This window comes from Pelophylax lessonae, assembly GCF_965119305.1.
Source record: "Pelophylax lessonae genome assembly, chromosome: 6".
Taxonomy (NCBI): domain Eukaryota; kingdom Metazoa; phylum Chordata; class Amphibia; order Anura; family Ranidae; genus Pelophylax; species Pelophylax lessonae.
This window is the reverse complement of record NC_138773.1, coordinates 103,452,459-103,471,832: the sequence shown is the minus strand read 5'-3', so window position 1 is coordinate 103,471,832 and position 19,374 is coordinate 103,452,459. Positions and strand designations below refer to the sequence as shown.

Here is a 19,374-nt window from a genome sequence, read left to right as displayed (position 1 = left end):
CGTTGGGAAAAAGCAAAAATGTTCGTTTTTTTTTTTTTTTTTTTCATTTTGAGGGAATGCAATGCTTTGGTTCTTGCAGACTCCAATCCTTTATGAAACCTGTAGAGTTCTCTTTTAGAGGCCCACCGAATGGAAATTTTTGTGCTGAAACCGAAACTGCAGGATGCATTTGGTCAAAAACTGAAAATGACAGTTTTTTTAAAAAAAAATATATAGATATAGCACCCTCCTAGGTGGGTGCCACGAAAAGCATATCGTGGCCCTCTGTGCTTATTAGGGGGGCCTGATCATTCAGCTAGGCTGTCATGTGTTTCCAGGTGTGCCTGTTGAGTCTGGGGAGTCTCCCCACTATGTCCCATGAGGGCTCTTATTGGACATTGTAGGAAACCTGGCCAATAGCACACCAGGGCTTATATCTATCCCAGAGGGCAGAGTCTGCTGCAATGCACCCTGGGATGGGGTATAAGCCTGAGGGGCGCACATGACAGAGCGTCTTTGGCGGGAAGCAGAGTCCCAGGAGGGGGGGGTGACAGCTGTCTCTCCTCCTGTCAAAGGAAGCAAGTGTGTCCTGGGCGGTCGGCCTAGAGGACCGGAGGTTGAGCTGGGCTGCAGGAAGGGATCCAGAGTGCTGTGGACCGAGTGGAGCTGCTGGGCATAAGTTTTCAGGAAAAACAGTGTTGTGAGTACTGGAAACTGCCCAGGGGTCTGCCTAGGAGAGGGGACCACTCCAGGAGGTCAAAGGGATCCAAGAGCCAGCTAACCAGTAGAGCAGTTTAGAGAAAGGGGGTGGCAGTGTCTAAGCCCTGAAGAGAAGTGAGAGAAAAGGGGGCACCGGTGTGGGCCCTGAAGTGTTCAGCAGTGTATGCAAACAGCTACCTCAGCAAGGAGTGCTTAAGGGAGCTTAAAGAGGACTTCTTCATTCAGAAAAGCAGTCACAAGTCAGTTCAGCGTTAACAGGCTTCAGGCCAGCGTTAACCGGCGTTGACTGGCATCCTGCCAGCGTCAAGTCAGTGCCAATCGTCATTTTTCAAGTGTCTCTGCCAAGTTGTACTTAGTTGAGCCAAAGGAGTATCCCACTCATCCCTTCTCCTATCCAAGTTACAAAATAAATGCAAAAACCCAAAGAGACTGGTCATTGTCTCAGTGCTCACACTTGGAGAAACATGCACAAAGGTACTTTTGTTGCACCCGGTGACCCAGGGGGACCCATATCCAGCAAAATGGCTGGGAATTGTGCTGCATATATTTTAATATATAAATGTATTCAACTTTTTAATTTTGTGAATTTAAATGAATAAGAGTTTGTAGTCGGCTATTATTGCCACCTTTAGCACAAAAAAAGCTCAAGAAAAATGTATCCCTTTTAAATTCTATGCAGGTCTTCACACTGGTCCCTTGCGCTTCCTTTGTAGTTTTGTAGTGTTAAAAATTCTGCTTGCTGCATTTTGGTCAGTTAGAAAAAAATGCATAAAAAACGCACCTTCCTATTGAAATGCATTGAAACTGCAGCAAGAATGCATCAATAATGCACCTGTTACATTTTGATGCAGTTTTTGAGACCCATGACCTATAAAAAATAAATAATAAGCTCAGTAAAATTGCCACTAAATCGTGTGCGTTTTCAGCACTTTTTTGTTTCGGCTAAAGAAATTTTGGTGCATCTCCACTTTTAAGTTATTACATTTTTGGTGTAGCAATTACAGCATATGCGTAAAATGACGGCGCTATATAGGTACCTGTAATAAATAAAATAAATGAATGTGCTCCCTTTTTTTTTAAATTCATGTTCGTTGAGGACCTTTATGTATAGAAAATCAAAGGACTTGCCTTTCCCATAGTTTGCTTTTCAGGACAGTGTAAAAATTGCAATTGCAGTGCCTCAAAGGCGTTGGACTTAAGTTGGGCTTTATGTAATCCTGATCATGTTGTGCTTTTATCCTTTCTAGGTCCATTCCTCTTGCAGTGCTACCAGGTTGGCAGCCAGCCCAGCACTGCCATGTTTCACAGCGAGGAAAATGGCTCAAAAGGCATGGACCCTCTTGTGCTGATTGATGCCATTGCAATTTGCATGGCCTATGAGGAAAAGGAACTGTGCAAGATAGGGGAGGTGGCCCTGGCTGTGATATTTGATGTTGCAAGCATTATCTTGGGATCAAAAGAAAGAGTAAGTATACTTAATTTGTCCTTTTCTTTATATACTCCCCTTTTATATATGGGTCACTCTTTTCAAAAGCTGAACTCCAGTCAGATAAATTGCAACTAGTGGCGAGTACCTGAAATGAACTTGGTATCCACATTTTGCTATCCCTGTACATAGACTGGTAGTGTGTGGATCAGTATGAGGGGGCCAATTATTGTCAGCACATGTGATTGTAGGACACTTGAACAGGGGAGAGCAGAAAGGTGATCTCCTCCAATCTTTTGCTGCTTCATCCCTGTCCAGTCAACTGGGGTTCATCATTGTGAAGCTTACCTGTAAGTTATTTTTTTGTTTTGCAGCATTTGCAGAGGTTGGGGGGTGCATAACTTGATAAATAAGTAGACCATGCTATCTTTCTGCAAGTCCTGCTTTAAAATACAACTAAAGGTTCCTGTATGAAGGCCAAGCAAGTACTACATCTACTTACTATGGGACGCAGGAGCCTCATAAAATAAACAAAAAATTTCCTTTACCTTTCCTGGCCCAAATCCTTCTTCTTCTACACTGCTTGTAAATTAGCATTAACGATGGTGAAAGCTATGCTCCCCACAACATATTTTATTTTCTTTTTAAACAGTTTTTATTGAAGGCAAAAGAAACATGGTACAGCAACATGCAGTGAAAATATTGGGTACATGCCTTGATAAAACAAGGCGCATTGAAATACAAAACTGCTGCATATAACATTCAAACAACATGTAAGCAATGCAATACGTATATAGGATCGACCCGGCGTCCCATCTGGGATGCAATGAGGGTACGCTCAAACTGTAGGTGTGGCCGAGGCCACACTGCGTGGATGGACCCCCACACAGAAGGGGTCTCAACCAAAACCAAGGTATAGCACTTAAGTGGGTACGCCGGGGGGCGAGTGGGGGTGGGGGGGCTGGGTTGGCAGGGTTGGAAGGAAAGCTGGGTAAGTAGGGGAGCATCGTGGGGGGGAGGTATCAGCAGGTGCCCGGAGGGAGCCTCGAACCCCCCCAGGGCCCACAACATATTTTCATCCCACTGTAGAGCAAGCAGGCTCAGCCTATATGAGGGTGACAACTCTGCTACTAAATTCAGAATCATTTCCACTCCATCGCAGGAAGCTGTATAAGGTGGATTTCATTGGCAGGCTCAACAAGGTGTTTGAGGGACCCTAAGAGAAAACTCCCATGGGAGGCAAAAGTTCTACTTTAAATAATATGCTACCCCAAAATTTCATATTCCTGATATGTGCCTGTTGCACTATGTACTAAAAAAAGAAAATTCCCTTACTGTTTGTATTGCTTCTTTTGTGTGAAATACATGGCGATTCTGCCAGTCCCCCTGCTTTCCTGTTGCAAACTGACGGTGCTATGGCTTGAGGGCACCCCCTTCCCAGCATGGTCAGTACTCTGGCTGTCCTGGGAGCACAACCTGCCTGTCCTCCAATATTCAGACTTGTGCAGACAACCGCCCCCCTCTCCCACTGCACTGCCATAATTGGGAAGATCGGTTTACTGTGCTTCCCACCCTCGCTGTCTAAGCTTTTTATGTAGCAGAGAACAGAGGTTATGTGATTACTTATAAAAAATATAAGATGTGTGTGTGTGTGTGTATATATATATATATATATATATATATATATATATATATATATATAAATAATATGTGTGTGTGTGTGTGTGTGTATGTATATAATGTGTGTCTGTAGAGAGATAGATAAATGGAGATATAGATATGCTCTCAATGGCCACTTTATTGGGTACACCTGTTCAATTGTTTAAAAACACAAATTGCTAATCAGCCAATGATAGCAGCAACTCAATGCGTTTAGGCATCTAGAATTGGTGAAGATGACTTGCTGAAGTTCAAACCGAGCATCAGAATGGGAAAGAAAGGGCATTAAAGTGTTTTTGAACGTGGCATGGTTGTTTTTGCCAGACAGGCTGGTCTGAGTATTTGACAAAACTGGCAATCTACTGGGATCTTCACGCACAACTATCTCTAGGGTTTACAGAGAATTGTCAGAAAAAGAGAAAAATATCCAGTGAGCAACAGTTGTGTGGGTGAAAATGACTTGTTTTTAGAGGAGAAGGGTTTGAGATGATAGAAAGGCAACAGTAACTTAAATAACCACTTGTTACAACCAAGGAATGCAGAATACCATCTCTAAACGCACAACACATAGAACCTTGAAGCAAATGGCCTACAGCAGCAGAAGACCACACAGGGTGACTCCTGTCGGCTAAAAACAGGAAACTGAGGCTACAATTAGGCACAGGCTCACCAAAATTGGACAATAGAAGATTGCAAAAACGTTGCTTGGTCTGATGAGCCTTGATTTCTGCTATGACATTTATATGGTAGGGTCAGTATTTGGCGTAAACAACATACTATGGATTCATCAGGCTGGTGGTGGTGGTGGTGGAGGAATGGTGTGGGGGATATTTTCTTGGAACACTTTGGGCCCTTTAGTACCGATTGAGCATTGTTTAAATGCCACAGCCTACCTGAGCATTGATGCTGACCATGTCCATCCCTTTATGACTACAGTGTACCCATCTTCTGATATCTCCTTCCAGCAGGATAATGCACCATGTCACAAAGCTCAAATCATCTCAAACTGGTTTATTGAACATGACAGATTGCACTGTACTCCAATGGCCTCCACAGTCACCAGATCTCAATCCAATGGAGCACCTCTGGGATGTTGTGGAAGAATTAAAGTGAATGTAAACCTGATTCATGAAATTTGACCTAAGCACATATATCTGTAGTTTTTTCTTATCTCTCTCCAAAGCTCTGACTCCGTTGTCTTTTTCTGCTGTTTCGTTGCTCTGTTATCAGCATAATAACTTCTGATAAGTTCTCTGACAACTGAGATAAAACCAGGCTGAGATTTGTGTTGTGGGAGGTTGCTATAAATAGATTAGCAGATAACTTGTCTTGTCACAGCACAGCTCTGCAAGTTTCTGCCTATGTGGAGGGGGGGGGGTGCCTTTCCTCCAATCAGCTGTCTTGGCTTTATGTCAAGAATCCACTTCCAGTGCTGAACAGGAAGAGAAAATCTCGAACACAATGTGCACTTTCTAAAGAATATATAAAGCTGAAGACAGCAGATGTGCATGTAAAATGTATGTAGGGAGATTTGTTTATTCTGTGTATCATCTGAGGCTTTTCACTTCACTGAGTATATGTGAGGGTTTACATCCACTTTAAGGCAGTTCTGAAGGCAAAAGGGGGTCCAACCCAGTATTAGCAAGGTGTACCTAATAAAGTGGCTGGTGAGTGTGTATTTATCAAACTATAGAAATGTTTTTCCTTTGATTTCTATTTTAAACTGAATGGGTTGTTTTACAAGGTGAGAGTCTCTGGTCTCTTAATGTGAAGTTATTCATTCTCAAAAATCACAACAAAGGCTCTGGAGTCTATTTCTGACATACCTGTCAGTTAAAAACAATAGAGGGCTGGCAGACTGCTAAAAAAAAAGCTAAGATTTTAGTTCCTATATAGTGAAATTTGAAAATGAATTTCTCCACAATGCTTGTGGATGCAGGGATGAATGTGGGGCTTGTTTTACAATGCTTTTACTGCTTGTTGAGAATATGTAAACACTTGAGTGGGTTTGCTCTGGGCATGAGTTCACTTTAACAAATGAAAGAGGAGGAGTACTCTGGTGTTTTTAAACCTAAAGGGTTCAGTTTTCATGCACATTTGTTTTAGTTTTACTGAGTGGCATTCCTCTCCTGAATACATATATAACAGGCCTTATTTGTATTCTTTTGTTTTAAACTTTTCTCCTGGGTAGAGGTAGGCACAGAGAACAATGAGTCTCTCAGAATAAGCAGAACACTTGTAGCCCAGTACTCCCGTGTGACAGGATCCCTTTAAATGACATTGGGTAGTTTGTTGTAAATAGTTTTATTGGTACTGATAGTGACATTTGTTGCTCTTTTTTTGTTTCTTGCAGGCGTGCCAGTTGCCATTGTTTTCTTATATCGTGGAACGTCTATGTGCCTGCTGCTATGAGCAGGCTTGGTATGCCAAGCTTGGTGGTGTAGTCTCCATTAAGTTCCTAATGGAACGCCTTCCCCTGATTTGGGTGCTTCAGAATCAACAAACATTCCTTAAAGCCCTTCTCTTTGTGATGATGGACTTGACTGGAGAGGTATTTATTATATACATACATCAATGCATGTTTGTCATTCGCACACTTCTAGTTTTGAGAGTCGTATGATTATTCAGCATGTAGATGACATGCAGAGAAGCAGTATCCTGTATAGCAGCCATTGAAAAGCCAAGAAAAATGGAGCTTTCAGAATTTAATTTGCATCACTTCTGTTCACACTATTCAGGCACACATTTTACTCTTTTTATGTTGCTGTTTATTGTTTCTTTTATTACATTGATATGATTTCTTTGGGCTTCTTTGAAAAAAGAATAAAGCATGCCACAAAGCAGCACTTTCATGCAGAATGATTACCTTATGTAAACCAATGAAATATAGGCAAAAAAAATGTAATGTACCCTTTGAATTGAAACATAACTACTTAAATCTTTTAAAACATTCAAATTAGGAAAGCATAAAATTCTGAAATCTTTGAACTCAGCATGGAATATTTAGTTTAGAATGTACAGCATGAATCTTGGAAGGAGTTATGCTTTTAAAATGTTTTTGTTCTAAAATCCCTTCCTCTGCCATATCCCAGGTTTCTAATGGAGCTGTCGCCATGGCGAAGACTACTTTAGAGCAGCTTTTAATCCGATGCGCAACTCCATTGAAGGATGAGGAGAAAACAGAAGAGATCACAAACGCCCAGGAAAAGTCCTTCCATCTGGTGACACATGATCTTGTACGAGAAGTGACCTCACCTAACCCTACAGTCAGGAAGCAAGCAATGCACTCCCTGCAGGTCCTGGCACAAGTCACTGGCAAAGGGGTCACCATGATTATGGAACCACATAAAGAGGTATGAAGTTGCTAGGATCCATAAACTGAGATTTTTAATACCAGATCTATGATTCGGAGTTCAGTGGTAGCTGTTTATTTTTTACCTCATTTTGCCTGGGCTTATACACAAAGATAACTAGGTACAGCAATATTGGTTTTTCCATGAGTACTTCCCCGTGTGAGGGTTTCTGACCATGGCTCTATAGGAGTCAACTTATGGAAATGTCATTCAAGAGTGAATGCTACAGTCTGAAGCTTTCTTATGGTGCTAAATCAGGCAAAGCTGACATTTTGTTTTACACTTATTTGTATTGTATCATCTTGTCTTAGAACATCTTACTTCCCATAGGCCTAAACAATGCTTCATGTACATCCTCATTCTTCATGTCATTGTGAGCTTGGATAAAAATGGGTTTAGAGCAAACATGTATTTTGTCCATTCAGGAAAGAAACATGTTTGCTTTAATCCTTCATAATCTCTATACATATACCTAAAGCGGTAGTAAGAAAAAAAAAAAAAAAAAAGTTTCTTCCTGGAAGGAAATATCATAATGTGCTGGAATGCACCACATACTAGCACATTGAGAGACTTCCCTTGAAACTAATATTTATAATGTATTTTGTCTGCTGTTTATTAGTTCTCTGATCATCAGATATGTGGATCCTGAAGAAGTCCTAGCTTTGGGTGAAATGCGTTAATTCAGATCCATATGTATTTTTTTTACGCAGCCTCCTATTTTGAGATGATCATATCTGTCTGTTATAATGTTTTCATCCCACTGAAACTGTAGATGTTTCTCTTTTAAAACATTTGGTATATTAATAAATTGAGCTATGTTTTTACAAACTTGTGGGCTAGTACAGTATTGGTATTTGCTTTTCTGAGAAGGTGGACACTTTAAAATCCCCATATCCCCACTTCTATTTGAAGAGTGCTAGGGACAACTTTTCTGGGGATATGGCTGTGTTGTTTTCAAGTACAGAGCCCCTTCCCCCCCACCTATTTCCCTTGAAACCAAGCCCTTCAGCGATGCCCTATCATCGCTGCAGAGGCTTCCACCTTTACCTGGTCTTCCTTCGGGGTTTGCGGGCTGCCACGGCTTGAATGGCTAAGCCACGATGATGTCACTCCTGCCCATGGGCGCAGAAGTCTCGGGCACGGCACACAGCTCTAGAGGAACTGCACGGGTATGCTGTTGCTTCAGGGCGCATGCACCGGTGATGTCACCTGCTGCTGCTCACTAGAACATCTGCTAAATGGGTGTACGTTTAGGAGACATTCATTTTACTTACAGGTAAGCTTTATTATAAGCTCGTCTGTAGGTAAAAATAAATAAAGTGTTTACTACCACTTTAACTTCTTCCCGCTGACCGTACGCGTATATGCAGCCTCACGGAGGTGTTTCTTTATCCATGGGGCCACATGTATGCAAATTTCTTATTGTGCTGGGGGTGCACTCCAAGTACAGAGACTGGCTCTCACCAATGATTGGGACTCAGGAAGGTGTATAAAAAAAAAATTAAAAATAAAGAAATAAAATAAAACTAGATCAAAGGTTTCTGCTAGGGCCTAGGTCCACATATTTTAGGTAGAATTTATTTTTTTAATTTGTGTCAGCGTGCACCATTGTGGATCCTACTACGAGTAGTAACAACAACTAACATTTGTACATGTGGTATCAATGCGATCGTTTATTTTGGGTTGTTCTCAGGTAGTGAAGTATAATAGCAAGAAATGTACAGCTCCATTTAAAAAAAAATTTTTTTTTTACTACTTGGTTAAAATAAAAACCACAGGAAATATCCGTTACTATTTAATGCCAAAAGAAAGCCCAATTTGTTCTGAAAAAATCCACCTGGATTTACAAAGTAGTTGTGATGATTTGTACAGTTTTACTAACACATATCAAAGTGTTTAAAATTCTGCTTAAGCATTACCATTTGTTTTACTCTTAGTCACTAAGGAGTTAAAGTGGAAGTTCAGTCAAAATCTAACTAAGGTGAAGCCTTCTCCCACCCCTATTTCAAGACTTTTCGATCTACCCTGTGAAAGAAAAGATGGTTATACTTACCTGTTCTAAAGCCACTCCAGTCTGGTCTGATGATCTCTCCGATGGCTGTTTCAGTGAAAAGGAAAGATCGCAGATAACGGCTGCATATGCTTGTGCAGTAACATCACCCATAGGCCTACTATGGGGCATCTGTTGTCGGCTGCCCCCTCCTCTATGCTGAAGCCGGTGTTGGGACCTGATCATGTGACCGGACTGAAGCAGCTTTGGAATAGTTAGGTATAAGCATCTTTCCTATCACAGGGTAGATAGAATAGTCTTAGAATGGGGATAGGAGTAGGTTTAGCCTAATTTTGATATTGACTTCATGTCCACTTTAATTTTCCTTCACTCCCCTGCAGTTCTCTTCAGCAGTGAAAGCATAAAGAAATACTTTTGGTTGTGGAGGAGCATAGGACTCGTGGGCTGTTTTGCATGGCCACACAGAGCGTTTATAGCCCTGTGTAAGCTACAATGCTAGAAATTTGTAGCTGAACACAAAGCTTTCCTGGGAGAGAAAGGAAGATAAGTATGTGCGTCTATATATGAGTTCTACATTCAAGTAAACGTCTTGCACAGGTTCAATTTAGCTAAGTGTATTTATTCAAGTGCCTTCAGTAGAGCTGCTCGATTCTGGATAAAATGAGAATCACAATTTTTTTTACTTAGAATAAAGATCACAATTCTTGGCGTAGCATTGTTTACATTATACAAAAAATTGGGGTATTTTTTACTGTTCAGTTTTTTTTAAAAAATATTCATTAAAGTGTATTTTTTCCCAAAAACTGCGTTTTGAAAGACTTCTGTGCAAATACAGTGTGACTTTTTTTTTTTTTTTATACAGCCGTGAGTGAGCAGAGAACAGCTCTGTAAGAATTGAGGACACACTGTTTTAAGATCGTGGAGGGGGGAGAAAGAGAATCAAGATCGCAATTTTTTTTTTTCTTTTTTTAAATGATTAATCGTGCAGCTCTAACCTTCACTATAGTTTTGGTTATGTAACGTCTATGCTCAGGGCCAGAAAGGGTATCTTAATTATGTGTTTAGGTGTAATATGCTTCAGAAACGTTAAGATATATCTGTAATGTGTATGAACGGCTCTTTTAGTTATTATATAATGCTTGTAATCTTCTGTTCTATCAGGGTGATACATTTCTCAAAGAATACATTTTTCTGAATTATTTTCTCCAATTGATACCTTTTTAGCAGTTTGATTTAGATTTTTGCTTTTTCTGTAGGTCCTGCAGGACATGGTACCTCCAAAGAAGCATCTACTGCGACACCAGCCTGCAAATGCTCAGATTGGGCTAATGGAAGGCAACACTTTCTGTACGACCCTGCAGCCAAGACTCTTCACTATGGATCTCAATGTTGTAGAACATAAAGTTTTTTACTCTGAGGTATCTTATTGGCAGTATAATAGTAAACTGACTAAAAAGATGCATTAGGCCTAATTTATAACTCAGAAAAAGTTAGTGTTGGCTCAAAGCAGTCCGATTCATAGCTACACTAAAAAAATGTGCTAATACAGGAAGTTTTTGTTTCAAAAGGTCTGATAATAAAAATGCCCAAATCTGAGCTACATTCATTATGTATATTGTAATGGTTATGTAAACGTATACATTTATTCAGGAGCAGGCTTTAAGTGGAAATTCACCTTAGAAGTTCTTAAAGAAACACTATACATCCCTATACTATATGCCTTGATAAATGTATAGTGCTATGTCTGGATTCTCTCTGTGTATCGGTTTTCAAGCAGTTGACATGGTCAGCTACCCTCAGCGACACCATGTAACTCATGGTGTCGCTCAGCCCCCTTGCACTCTTTACATCCTTTGGTGGACAGAATAAGGGCAAAGAGGAAGTGCTTTCATGTAGATTCCCAGTCAGTGAATGAGCCGCACATTTCCATTAATGGTAATGAACATTTATTCCAGGAGGAGACTATGACATTGTGTGCTCACCTATAGCTTTGCAAAAGCAATTAAAACAACCACAGACTCAAATACAGAATGCGGTTAAAGAAAGAAGTTCAGAAATCTATATAGAGCAGTGTTTTTTAACTCCGGTCCTCAGGGCACACTAACAGTCCAGGTTTGCAAGAAAAATGAAATGAATCACAGGAGATATCATTTGCTGCAATCATTAGATTGCAGCATTCTAGTCTGCATCTCCCCCAGCTAATACTTAAAATCTGGCCTGTTGGTGTGCCCTGAGGACCAGAGTTGAGAAAAACTGATATAGAGTATGTGTTTAGTCATATTTTCACTTGTCTGAATAGATGGACACTTGTCATTTGATTTGTTTACTGTGGCAGTGAATTTCTAACTTAAAACGGAAATATGGGAATTGAATGGAAAAAAAAAAAACGATCATACTCCCCTAGTTGGATACAGCATCTGTCCCCTACTGCTTCTAAGACCAGGAACTGAGCGATCAAAGACCACTGAACACTCAGTTCTCATTCTTTAGTGAGCATAGAGCCGGTTGCTGTCAGTTACCGATTCTTTGCTATGCCCCTCCAGTACTCAATGGATTGCTGGGCTGTGCAGTGGGTGGGAAGGGCTGGCTCAGTCTCCCAGCAGCTTGCTGAGAGGCTGAGCCAGCTGCCGGTCCAGACATCTGGGTGGAACCTGACAGTAAAGGTGGGAATAATCTACCGCCAGGGCCAGCTGAGTGACGTCAGCCGACAGTGGACTCAAGTCTGCTGGCAGCTGAAAATGGGTCACAGGAGTGCAAAACTAAGTGCTCTCCTGTGATCCCCAGGAGAAGTATGGCTAAAAGAGCTTTGGCCCTACTTCTCTTTTTAAATTATAGTGTATTTCTAGCTGAACCGCTAGAGCAGGGATCCTCAAACTACGGCCCTCCAGCTGTTGCGGAACTACACATCGCATGAAGCAGTGTAAAACTCTGACATTCGTAGACATGACTAGGCATGATGGGAATTGAAGTTCCCAAACAACTGGAGGGCCATAGTTTGAAGACCCTTGCGCTAGAGGGAACTTTGTATTTAACACCTGATAAGATGAAATATTAGCCATACAGGGAGTGCATCGTTTTCATTGAGTCGACCAACGCCTAGACTTTAAAAATGCAGTAAAGTACAACTATTTTATAGCACTGGAAAGCAGGATGCAGTGCCTGTATTTGTGACATAATATAGCTACCTCCATCTACATATAGAATTATAACTTGTACATGGAATTTGTTTTAAACGCCAAGTAATTTTTACTCATTTGTACCATGGAAATCTTTGAAATCAATATATGTGCCCTTTCAAGTCATTTATAGTATGCTGTAATCCTTTCAACAAGATCAGAGGCTCCTTTTCTAGTTTGTAATTTATAGCAGTAAATTTAGTAAACCTGTTACACACAGACTGCGCTACAGAGGAAGAAGGTAATGGGCACTTTTTTTTCAGTTGTGAAGGTTTTAGTGTAATTTAGAAAATTCACACTGCCTTTTGTGTTCCCAGGGCACTTAAAGAAGCTGCAAAGGCTGAAGGTTTTTTTTACCTTCAAGCATTCTATGCATGAGGTTAAAAAACCTTCTGTATGTAGCAGGCCCTCAGCCCCCTCCAATATTTACCTGAGCCCAGTCTTCCTCCAGCGATGTGCGCAAGAGCCTCGGCTCTTCGAGGACTCTCCCTTCTCATTGGTTAGGACAGCACCAGGAGCCATTGACAATCACAGCCAGTGAGCCAATGAGGAGACAGAGGGGCGCAGCCAAGCCGTGGCTCTGTGTGCAAATGGACATGCAGATGCATGGCTTGGGAGCACACCTGCTCGGGTGCCCCCATTGCAAGCAACTTGCTCTTGGGGCAGTTGGAAAGAGGGAGGGGCCAGCAGCACAGGCGGGGGACCATAGAAGAGGAGAATCAAGTCTGCTTTGTGCAAAAACATTGCACAGAGCAGGTAAGTATAACATTTTTTGTTTAAAAAAAAACAAAACAAAAGCAAATTTCATGTCACTTTAAATTGGAGCTCCACCCAAAAAAGGGAAGTTATACTTTAATGCCTCCTCCCCGCAAGCTGGAAAGCAGCGAGCTGTCACAGCCGCGTGCCCAAGATGCTGGGGAGAGAAGACCAAGGGAAGGGACAGCTTGAGTGAGCACGCTGCTGGATCCTGGGACAGGTGAGTGTGTGTTTATTAATCACTTCCCACAAACTGACATACCTGCACGTCTGCTTGAAGAAATCAACCCGGTACCGATTTTTAGAGCCGGTGGTTGGCTTTCACTAGATAAAAACCAATGCATCTCAGCAGCTGCTCGGCCGTTATCCCAGCGAGCGGGAGCGGACATGTAACCCCCCTCCACTGCCTTCCGCGGCTCTGCCCGGGTCTCCTGTCCCACCCGGAGACCCGAGCAACCAGCCGGCACGTCCTCCGGATTCGGCTTCGAACGGGTCCCTGATCATGTAAACCGGAAGTAACGTCACTTACGGTTTACTCGGCTGCCAATGGCGCGGATTTAAAAAAAAGTGCCAGTATTCAAAAATGCAGATTTCGGCATTTCGAATACTTTGAAGTGCCCCCAGATCCCTCCATAAAGAGTACCTGTCACTGCCTATTACTGTCACAACGGATGTTTACATTTCTTGTGGCAGCAAAAAAGGGATCAGATTAAAAAAAAAAAAAAAAAAAAAAACTGTGTTTAAATAAATAAAATAGGAAAAAAAGCGTCCTTGTGAGCTCGCACACCAAAGAAAACGCATACGTAAGTCGCGCCCGCAAATGAAAACGGTGTTTAAATCACACATGTGAGGTATCGCCGCAAATTGTCAGAGTGAGAGCAATAATTCTCGAAAAAGACCTCCACTGTAACTCTACTGGTAACCAGTAAACTTTTTTAAAAAATGTGCGCAATTTTAAACTGTAACATGTTGGGTATCTATTTTCTCGGCATGACATCCTCTTTCACAATACACAAAAAAATTAGGCTAACTTTACTGTTTAGTTTTTTTTTTTACATTTAGTGAAATGTATTTTTCCCAAAAAATTGCGTTTGAAAGACCGCTGCGCTAATACCGCGTGACAAAAAATATTGAAACGACCACCATTTTATTCTCCAGAGTCTTTGCTAAAAATATATATATATATATATATATATATATATATATATATATATATATATATATATATATATATATATATATATATATATATATATATATATATATATATATATATATATATATATATATATATATATATATATATATATATATATATATATAATGTTTGGGGGTTCTAAGTTTTTAACAAAAAATACTGATTTTAACTTGTAAACAACAAGTGTCAGAAGAAGGCTTGGTCCTTAAGCGGTTAAAAGTCAGCAGCTACAGTTTTTGTAGCTGCTGACTTTTAATAAACAGAAACATGACTGGAGCTCCTCTTTAAAGGAGTTTGGCTTGGTAGAAGTATCTAGCATGTTCTGTATAGCTAAAAGGGTTGGGTAAGCTAGAGACAGAACAGTAGGGTGAAATACATGTAAAATTTAGAAACGGGCCTCCAGCTTTTCACAAAAGTATTACTTATGATTGAAAATGTTTCCTTTTATTTTATGACCCAGCTCCTGAACCTATGTGAAGCAGAAGATGCCACCTTAATGAAACTTCCATGTTATAAAAGCCTTTCTTCCCTTGTCCCATTGCGTATTGCGGCTTTAAGTAAGTCCATCGCTTTTTTCATTTGTCTATAGCTTGCTTCTGAGTTTTGTGGCCTTTGGACGTAAATGGACTGAACTTTTCTAGTAATCGTATGATCATAACTAAAAATGGGTTCTGTCTTGTCTGCACAGATGCCTTAGCAGCTTGCAACTACTTACCGCAGTCTAGAGAGAAAATCATTGCAGCTCTCTTCAAAGCTCTGAACTCTACAAACAATGAGCTGCAGGAAGCCGGGGAAGCATGTATGAGGAAGGTAAGAAGCCTGAAAGAAGTTGATTATTTTTTTTATAAAGGGGATCTCTGCTTAGGCTGTGCCTTAAAAGTGCTAGACAATCATGTTATGGAGTTTCTCATGAAAGTGGAGCTAAGGAATATGAAGGTGAATTACACACGGGACCCCATTTGTATTACCTGCTCATTGGCTTTCTCGCTTACTTGCATCCATACATATGCTGTACTTGAATTCTGAGAAACAAGATTGGGATAAGGATATAGCACCATCTTCTTTTCCAATAGTTTTTAATAAGGGTTTTAAAAAAAAAAGTACTTAACTCCAACATTTACACATAAGACAAATGGTTTTACCATCAACACACAGAGTGCAATGCATTACAAACGGGGGAAACAACATAGTTTCCAGTTAGTACAGTGTTCCCAGAACAGAACGCAGAGTGTAGAAGTTTTTAACAATGAGATATTTCAAACACTAACATAATTCCATGCCACATCAATGATCCTTCCCAAGCTTAACAGGGTTGGTAGGTAAAGGGTAAAATGCAGATAAATCGCTAATGTGAACGCATAAGCCAGGCTCTACCACATTCGGGTATAGGCCTCTATCAAATACTTTTCATTACCAAGTAATTGGTGGCCTAATGGCCACATAAAGTAAACAGTTGGAAGAGAATAAAAGGGGCAAAGGAACCAAAAGCAAAGAAGAGATGAAGTAGGAAGTGCAACCATGCAGTCTAAATCAGTCACCATATACATCTCATAAGGCATCCGACAGATATTTAATCCAGGATTCCCCGATTTTGTCAAAGGCGGCCAGTTTGTTGCGTAAAAGTGCCGAAAGGCGTTTGTTAACCTTCATCCATGACAACTTGGTCTTTACCAAATCGAATGGAATGGTGGGGGACTTCCATGAGCTGGTAGTGGAAATTCAATATTTTTGACCATTTCAACCAAATGTTTTTCTTTTCATTGCAGTTTTTGGAGGGAGCCACCATAGAGGTAGACCAGATTCATACCCACATGAGGCCTCTACTGATGATGCTTGGAGACTATCGGAGCTTGACTCTTAATGTTGTAAACCGCTTGACTTCTGTGACTCGGCTGTTCCCTAACTCCTTCAATGATAAATTTTGTGATCAGATGATGGTAAGGGGGGGGGGGGGGGGGAAGTTATTTTTTTTTTTTCTTACATGGAGCTTGATTAGGATTGCCATCTGTAATTCTCCTTCACTTTAATTTCTTGGATATAATAAATTGTTCAACAATTACGGGTACTGTGTTTTGAGGTATAAAGGCTTATTTTTTTAGTTTGGAATTTTGGGAAATTCAACAACTTTAGTTATTTGATGTATTCATGGTACCTCCAATGTATAGTGTATATAAGAGAATTCTTAAACCTTTGCAAAGAGCTTAGGCAGACTTGCCATTGGGTTTCACATTAGTGAGTTTTAAAGAACTCTCCTAATCTCCAGAATTGCTCTTTGTCCTCACAGCAACACCTGCGTAAATGGATGGAAGTTGTAGTGATCACCCACAAAGGAGGACAAAGGAGCGAAGGCAATGTAAGTACAGGACATGCTGACTTTTTGTCCAGCATTTCTGCTATATTCTCTCCTATCGTTGTCTGCTTCAAAGTGATATAACTTATTGGCAGTGCAATTTAAGAGTTGTATTATCTCTTCCAGCCTGTACTGAGAGAGAACTCTTGCCTAGAGGAAAGGGAATAAAAATACACACAGTAATTGATTTTTGCTTCTTTCGAAAGAGAACAAAGTTTGTCATTAGAGGTGTTTAGGTTGTGGGCACAGAACTTCAGACAAGGAGCTAATGAATGGGAATGGCATTATCTGCACTCTTGATTGGGGACATTAATACTGTCAGGCTTTAAAGGATGAGTGCAGTTTTAAAGCACATTAACTCGTTTGAAATATCTGGGTAAATACAGCTAGCTATTAATGATGACCCATCCACTTCCAATATCCTTTTGTTTGCTTTAAAAAAAAAATACTGAGTTTTTTTAGTACTGAGTACTTCTTAAAAAAGATAGTTGCCTCTCTGTCTGCTTGAACCCCATTACTTCAATACTTGGGGTCTCTTACCTGGCTCAAGTATGCAGAAATGGACTGCAAATGCTTCTGACTTTCCCTGTTTTACAAACTTCAGGCCATTGATTCAATGGGGTTGGTTTAGTAAAGGCAAAAAGACTGCACTTTGCAAAGTGCAGTTGCACTCTGACATGCAGTGCATCCAGAGCTTAGTAAATGAGCAGAAGCTCTGCTGACTTGTATCAGACAATCCATGTGCAAGCTAAAATGCAGTTTTTTTAAATTTTCCTTTCAGGTGTTGAGGTAAAGCTTCACTTTGCAAAGAATACCCAATTTACTAAGCTCTGGAGCAACTGCACTTCACAAAGTGCACAGTCTGTTTGCCATTAGTAAATCAACCCCAATGACTCAAAGCTGGTGGATCACCGTAACAGCAAATCCACCTAATTTCAAATGCATGACATATTCTCCTGACAGCTCATATGCTGACTAACTTCGAGTTAAAGAAACAAGAGTCTCCTGACAGCCCACCCCCTTGCCTGCTTTAAGTTGATGGGCAGTGACAGTCTATTTGTTCTATATTTATACATATAGGCTTTATCAATAATGCAAAGAGCAGTAACTCTTGATAGCCTTTACCCACTTTGATACCATGAAATCTGGTTAGAATGTATTGCTGCACGTGACTTTTGATCTTTTGTTCTTTGTGCTGCCTCAATAATTAAGAATGAATGTTATTGAAGTATGTTGGCTCTGCTCATGTGTTAGGATTGCTGTCTGTAACAGCACTGTCTCTCATGTGTCTTGATATTTTTTGGTAGACCTATGAAACTTGTTAGGGCTTTTGAAATGCGTATTCACAAAATTTGCAAGACTTTGTACCTCTCCGTTACATTAAACTTTCATGGCAGAGCCACCTGCTTTGACCACCTTGAAATGCTGAACCACTTTTCATAAATGAACATAAGTCCTCGCATAGGGCTCCTTTAGCTTTCCAGTCTCTGGCGGGTAGACATGAGCTCAGTCATCTCACATTGGTAACTTTCTTTACTGACAGTATCAAAAGGAGGTCATGAATGGCAACCTTTAAAGAAAATCCTATAATTTTCAGAAGCAAAGCATATATATATCTATCCAGTTATTCCTCTTGTATGTGTTAATAACTTTTAAAGGCAATTACGGCACCATGTGTGTAAATTTCCTCTTCCAGTCAAAATTAATGTTTTGGTGTTCTCCGTGTATGAATGTTGCTGCATTATGTAAAACTATAAGTTTAGCTTTTTACATTTTAGAATGAGGTGCCTCGGCATTGTGCATAATTTTAAAGGGCTCCTTGACTGAAAAAGGTTGAAAAACACTGGCATAGGCAGTATTCTCTCACGGAAGAGCTGAGAATTTGCCTGTTGCTTTAAACACTTGTGACTGTAACCCTAAAAATAATAAATTCCTGTCCCTTTAGGACATGGGATATAGCACAGTGCTTTTGCAATGTCAATGGTCCCTTTCTATGTTCTATAATACCTGGTTGATCCCGCCTGTACATGTCTTCCCCTGTGTGTACTGACCAACCTTGTCATGGCTGCTGATCTCAGATAGCGTGGTCAGATTACGTGCCTTCATCATCTTGCTGTGTATTAGGTGTCTCTGCATTTCACCCTCCCTCTCTCCCTGTCATTTCTGTAGCCTGTGTGTGGACTATGAAGCTGATCTCCTCCCTGCCCCTCCCCTCTCCTCTTGTCTTGATTGAGTATTCTGCTGCAACTACTTCTTCACTTTGGTAAAGTGTAAAGTAGCATCTTTATAATAATCTTTCAATGTTAGAATTACAGTCACTTTAAATTTAAAGTGGTTGTAAAGTCACAGCCGCTATTTTCTTTTATCCTCTCTGTTTCAGGAACATATTAAGTACAGTGTGTGCTTTTTTTTTTTTTTTTTTTTTTTTTTTTTTTTTTTTTTTTATAATTGTAATGCTAAATACTTTCTTTGCTCAGCTCTGTTGTGTGGTCACATCTCCTCCCCCTGCTAGCTTGCGTATGTCAGAGGGGAATTTCAGCCCTTCCCACTGTAGGAGAGCGGAGGGAGATGTGACCACACAGCAGAGCTGGGCAAAGAAGGTATTTAGCATTCTAATTAAAAACACACACACTATATTTAATCTGTTCCTAAAACAGAGAGGATAAAAGAATATAATAGATAAGACTTTACAACCACTTTAGAGTGACTATAGTAAGCTTTCAAGGTTAAAATGACAAACATCCAT

The 19,374-nt window shown here is 40.4% G+C and overlaps 1 protein-coding gene across 3 annotated transcripts in view; it reads left to right on the top strand.

Moving 5' to 3' along the window:
- TRRAP (transformation/transcription domain associated protein) overlaps nucleotides 1-19,374 on the top strand; it is a 300,061-nt gene that overhangs the window by 90,453 nt on the left and 190,234 nt on the right. For all 3 annotated transcript variants that reach the window (XM_082261087.1, XM_082261086.1, XM_082261085.1), the window contains exons 24-31: nucleotides 1,947-2,164; nucleotides 6,138-6,335; nucleotides 6,877-7,137; nucleotides 10,405-10,566; nucleotides 14,739-14,835; nucleotides 14,967-15,088; nucleotides 16,045-16,215; nucleotides 16,563-16,631. In XM_082261087.1, coding sequence (XP_082117213.1) covers nucleotides 1,947-2,164; nucleotides 6,138-6,335; nucleotides 6,877-7,137; nucleotides 10,405-10,566; nucleotides 14,739-14,835; nucleotides 14,967-15,088; nucleotides 16,045-16,215; nucleotides 16,563-16,631 — 1,298 coding nt within the window. The remainder of the gene's footprint in view (nucleotides 1-1,946; nucleotides 2,165-6,137; nucleotides 6,336-6,876; nucleotides 7,138-10,404; nucleotides 10,567-14,738; nucleotides 14,836-14,966; nucleotides 15,089-16,044; nucleotides 16,216-16,562; nucleotides 16,632-19,374) is intronic.